The 5,157-nt window shown below is 32.4% G+C and overlaps 1 protein-coding gene across 1 annotated transcript; it reads right to left on the minus strand.

Moving 5' to 3' along the window:
• Positions 1-399: 399 nt before the first annotated feature.
• Positions 400-3,843, minus strand: LOC117913233 (MDIS1-interacting receptor like kinase 2-like). The gene is made up of 2 exons (XM_034828191.1): positions 1,917-3,843; positions 400-886 (listed from the first exon to the last, which is right to left on the minus strand). The coding sequence occupies exons 1-2, from the start codon at positions 3,769-3,771 to the stop codon at positions 531-533; spliced, it is 2,211 nt and encodes a 736-aa protein (XP_034684082.1). The 5' UTR covers positions 3,772-3,843; the 3' UTR covers positions 400-530.
• Between the last annotated feature and the right edge of the window lie 1,314 nt (positions 3,844-5,157).

The following is a 5,157-nucleotide window of genomic DNA, read 5'->3' on the forward strand; positions in this document are numbered from 1 at the left end:
TAATGACACAACCAAAAATAAAAATTAAGGGCTTGTTTTACAATCTCTTTAAAAATGGTTTTTCAATTTCAAAAGTCAAATCTCAATTATTTTGAGAATAAAATTTTAATTAAGAATTTGAATATGAAAAATATTTTTTGAAATTTATTTTTCTTTAAAGATACTATGTGAACTAAGTAACAAAGCCAAAAAGTTTAGTAAGGAGGGGCAAAGTTATCTATATAATAAGTCATTCATAAATTTGAAAAATGGTTAATAATATCGTCTTTATCATTCAATAAATCAAAAATTGGTTAACAATATCATCCTTATCATCCAACAAACTAACACATCACAATAATGTAAAATTAAACTTTTAACTTTATTAACTAACACATCACATGCCTTGCATGAGGCCACACCATAATTCAATATCATATGCATCTTGTAGTCAACAACCGTAATAACAAAAGATAATTATCTTAATTAGTTACATAAAATTAAGAAAAATCAACTCAAACTTTTATCCCAATATCATGCCAATTATCCAATCATACTTCTTGATCTTTCGATTGCCCAAGTGAAATAGCATGGAAGGGTATAGGAAATGGGGTGCAAGTCTCAAATTCCTTGCACACGTGTTGCATTGTTGGACGGGATGTCGGATTCAAATTGATGCATTTGAGTGCCAACCTTATGATGAGAACCACATTATCAATAACTTCTGGATCAATATGGGGTGCAAGACGAGGATCTAATATATCCACCAACATTATATTTTGAGATGAAGAAGTTGATAAGATAGTGACAAGTTCTCTCGGATGCTTTCCCATCATTATCTCCAATGTAAGTACCCCAAAGCTATATACATCACATTTTTCCGTAACAACCATAGTGTAAGCAAGTTCTGTCAAATATAACAAAAATATAAGCATACATCTTCATAAATTAAGTATTCACATCAAGATTAAGCTTGTTAATGCTTGCCATGTTGATTCTGAAATTGGAAAAAACTATGAGCAAAGTTACATTATCATGTTAGTTGTTTCTTGACACTTAAAAAATTTCTAAATTTTTTAATTAATTCAATGCATGAGCATGGGTTATTAATTAAATTATAGGTGATAATCAAACTAATAGAAATAAACTTCCACAAGGATTTCTTTTAGGAGAAAGCATTTGGAAAACTTCAAAAGTTATTGAAAAATATTGTTTAAAATGTTCAGGAAAATTTTTGAAATTTTAGATACTACCAATGATGTTTGCAGTTTGGGATAACTTTTTATGTTTTATTTTAGTTGGAAATTGAACCAGAAAATAATCTCAAAATTATTAAAAAAAAATAATATTCATATGTAAAAGTTTTACTAAACATAAAATAGCTTTCTATATAAACTACAATATTAGAACTTTAATAATAAGTTATATTTTCATGACTTATACATTAAGTCCTTGTTTAAGTTATAGGAACTCCTATTAAGTCTAAATTAGAGCTTTTGCTTTAAAAGTCAATCTAAACAAGAAAAAAAAAATGTATTTTCATATAGTTTCTGTATTTGGATGTGTATTAATAAAATTTTCTATACATTTCATATTCATATATAATTTTCAACTCTTACTTCCTCATGCATGCTTGCACACTCGTGTGTACACATATAAGAAGAAGAGGGGTATTTGTTTTCTCTAAGGCTTATTAATTTTTTATTTTTTTTATTTTGTATCTTTTCAATTCGATTTTAATTTTTTTCTAGTTTCATGTCTTCCATCTATAAATATAGTTTGATACTAATATAAGATATGTTCTACTAATAAAAGCACTCAAACCAAGACCTAAAAGGAAAAGAAATTAAGCAGAAAAGAAATACAGTGACTAAAAAGTTGAAGATTAAAGACATTTTTTCCTAAAGTAGCAGAGTCTAAAAAAGTATTGGAGTTACCTGGTGCAACATAACCATAAGTGCCAGCAAGAAGGGTTTGATTTGATGAATCAGGATCAAGCAATCTAGCTGTTCCAAAATCAGATACAACGGCCCTGAATTCTGAATCTAAGAGAATATTACCGCTTGATATGTCTCTATGAAGCAGAGGAGGGATACAGTCATTATGCATGTAGGACAAGGCATTGGCAATGCTTTTAACAACATTCACCCTCTTAATCCAATCAAACTCCAAAGCCTCAATTTCATCACTCAAGACACAATGCAGGCTTCCTCTTTCCATGTACTCATAAACTAGAAACATGCATCTTTTGTGTAGACAAAAGCCATATAGTTTTACGATATTTCGATGTCGGATTTTTGACAACACCCGCACCTCATTTGTAAAACTTTTCATGTAAGTTGGGTTCTGACTTTCCAAGGTGTGAAGTTTTTTCAAGGCAACCTCTTTCCCATTGGTCAATTTCGCTCTATAGACACTGCCATAACCTCCAGTCCCAATGCAATATTTGATGTCGAAATCCTCCGTCGCCTCAATGATGTCTTCGTAAGCAATCTTACCATCATAATCCCATATTGAAAATATGTCTCCATTTTGTGTGGTAGTTGCTTCCTCAGGTTGAAGTTTTCTCGTCTTCCGCCTCCAAATTAATAGAACTCCAAAAATTATAGACGAAATCAGCAAGGCGGAGCATAAAGAAATGACCACAATGATGATGATTGTGATTCTGTTCCTTTTTCTGCAAGGTGGAATGCCAAATTTGGTGTCACCACACAAACCTTTATTGTGTTCGAATGCTCGAAATAGAGATGGAAGATGCAGTTCGAAGGGTACATAACCCTCCAAATAATTGTAAGAGAGATCCAAATACTCTAAGCTGTTGAAGTTTTGGAACTGGAGGGGTATGGTCCCACTAATATTATTGACACTCAAATCAAGTTTTCGTAGTGCAACCAGGCCACCGATCTCCGAAGGAATGCTCCCATTCAAACGATTGAATTTCAGAGACAAATAACGCAAGCTGTGGCAATTACCCAGTTCCTTGGGGATCACACCGACGAGTTTATTATTATCTAAGGCCAAATCAACTAACTTCTTTAAACTCCCAATTTCAGAAGGGATCGACCCCGTGATTTGATTCGAAGCAAGGTGGAGAGAAGTCAAATTAGTCAGATGGCCCACGGATGAGGGAATGACACCAGTGAGAATGTTATGATCAAAGTAAATATCAACTAAGCTCTTTAAACTCCAAATTTCAGGAGGGATTGAACCCTCCATTTGGTTCCAACCAATGTAGAGAGAAGTTAAGCGGGTTAACTGGCCTAAAGACGAAGGAATAACACCATTGAGATAGTTACAATCTAAGACTAGGCCAACCAAATTTCTCAGATTCCCAATTTCACTTGGGATTTGGCCAGATATGTGATTATAACCAAGATTGAGTTCCGCTAACTTGGTGAGGTTAGTCAGCGAAAGAGGCAGCTCACCAGAAAGAAAGTTGTGAGAAAGATCAAGGTGGGTGAGTTTTGTGAGAGTACCTATTTGATATGGGATGTCACCATTCAGGCCAAGAGAGCTAAAATTTAGTCGAACCAGATTTGGAAATGAAGAGAAGTTAAATTGGGTAAGCAGCCCATTTTCTTGAGTTGGAACCGCCCAAATCTCAGTGACACTTCCCCCGGCATTACAGCTTATGCCTGGCCAATTACAATGGCCTGTAGTAGTGTTGTAAGACCGCCACCAAGTGCTCCTGCGCAAAGCCTCACCCTCAATCCATGTCTGTGATGATGCTGCTGCTGCCGCGGCCATTGCAACCACCCACATTACTATCACTGCAGAAATGGAGGAGGCCATGTTTAATCATGCAATTGTCTGTGCTCGAGACTGGGAATAAGGACTTAAAATATGGGCGAGGAGCGTCTTGAATCAAGCACACTGCCCCTCAAGTCATTAGTCTTCGGCTATATATCTCCGTCATTGCTGCAAGATTTCTGCCAAACTTCATCTTGTTTTCTTCGTCAAACATAGTAGGATTGTTTATTTCTACTTTTTTGAAACGTAAAATTTGGATCGTTGACCCGGGAGTGAAGGTCTTTTTCCGAACATATTTAACACTCTTTTTCGTTGCTATAAGATTTGAATATCTCGAAGATGTAGATATTTTTTACCAAAACTTGATGGGATCTTGACTCACTGTAGAGTACTAATTCAAGAGTGCTGAGCAAAGAAACAAAAAGAGGGCCAGTGAGTGGCCATTGGAATTAAGTCTTTTGGGTGGGACTCCTCCCCGACTTTTTTGGGCAGCCTAACCAAAAACCTTTGACCGGTATTATATATATATATATATATATATATATATTTTGTATTTGATTAGGGTGATGTTTATATTTTTAACTTAAGGCTAAATATAAGAGCTGTTTTGACTTACTAATATGAAAATATATAGAAAAAAAAAACTTCAAAATTTTAAAATCAATATTATCTTTATTTATTTAAAAATAATTTAAAATACATATCCTTTTTAACGTGTCATCTAATTATTCTTTAAAATTTCATTTTTAATTGTCATGTCATTAATATCAATTGATAACTAAATTCATCCACGTAAATATTTTTTTTTCCTTTTAAATTATTATTATTATTATTATTTGGGATTTTTTTCCTTCAAAAATAAACACCCAATAAGAAAAGTTAAGATTTTATTTTTTTTCTCTATAAACAAATATCTTATAACAAAAGTAAGGTAGTTTGAAGAGTGTGGACATTAGAAGGAGTGAAACTTGTGGACTATAGATGAGTTTGAATTTTATTGAGAATAAGGTTTATGTTTTTTTCTATGGTCTATTTAAGAATTTTTTTTTTTTTTTATTAAGACAAGTTGAGGTTAATTTCAAATACTCTTGTTGTTAGGACATTTTTTTTCTTTTATTTTTGGTTTCATATTCAATTTAAGAGTTACAAATAAAAAGTAATATATCTTTATTTTTAATTTTTTCTTTTATATAAAATTATTGACGTGATTAGTGTTTGAGGTAATTCTCTAGTTATCGCACCACCATTTCTTTCAATTTAGAAACATAAAATAATAATAATAATAATAATAAAATTGTATTTTGTAGACCCCGAAATTTATCCCCAATTTATTTTTACATTAATTTTGAATCCAATTTTAAATCCCAATTACATGTGTTATTTTAGGCCCACTCACCCTTTAATTTTTAGTCTTTATTATTTTGTAAA

The sequence above is a fragment of the Vitis riparia genome, chromosome 4, assembly GCF_004353265.1.
Source record: "Vitis riparia cultivar Riparia Gloire de Montpellier isolate 1030 chromosome 4, EGFV_Vit.rip_1.0, whole genome shotgun sequence".
Lineage (NCBI taxonomy): Eukaryota > Viridiplantae > Streptophyta > Magnoliopsida > Vitales > Vitaceae > Vitis > Vitis riparia.

What these genes read in the sequence shown, in the direction of transcription:
- LOC117913233 (XM_034828191.1), bottom strand. Translation starts at nt 3,771, where the DNA reads ATGGCCTCCTCCATTTCTGCAGTGATAGTAATGTGGGTGGTTGCAATG. An exon ending in TTATGGTTATGTTGCACCAG is followed by an intron (nt 887 to 1,916) that starts GTAACTCCAATA and finishes TATATTTGACAG; the next exon opens with AACTTGCTTACACTATGGTT.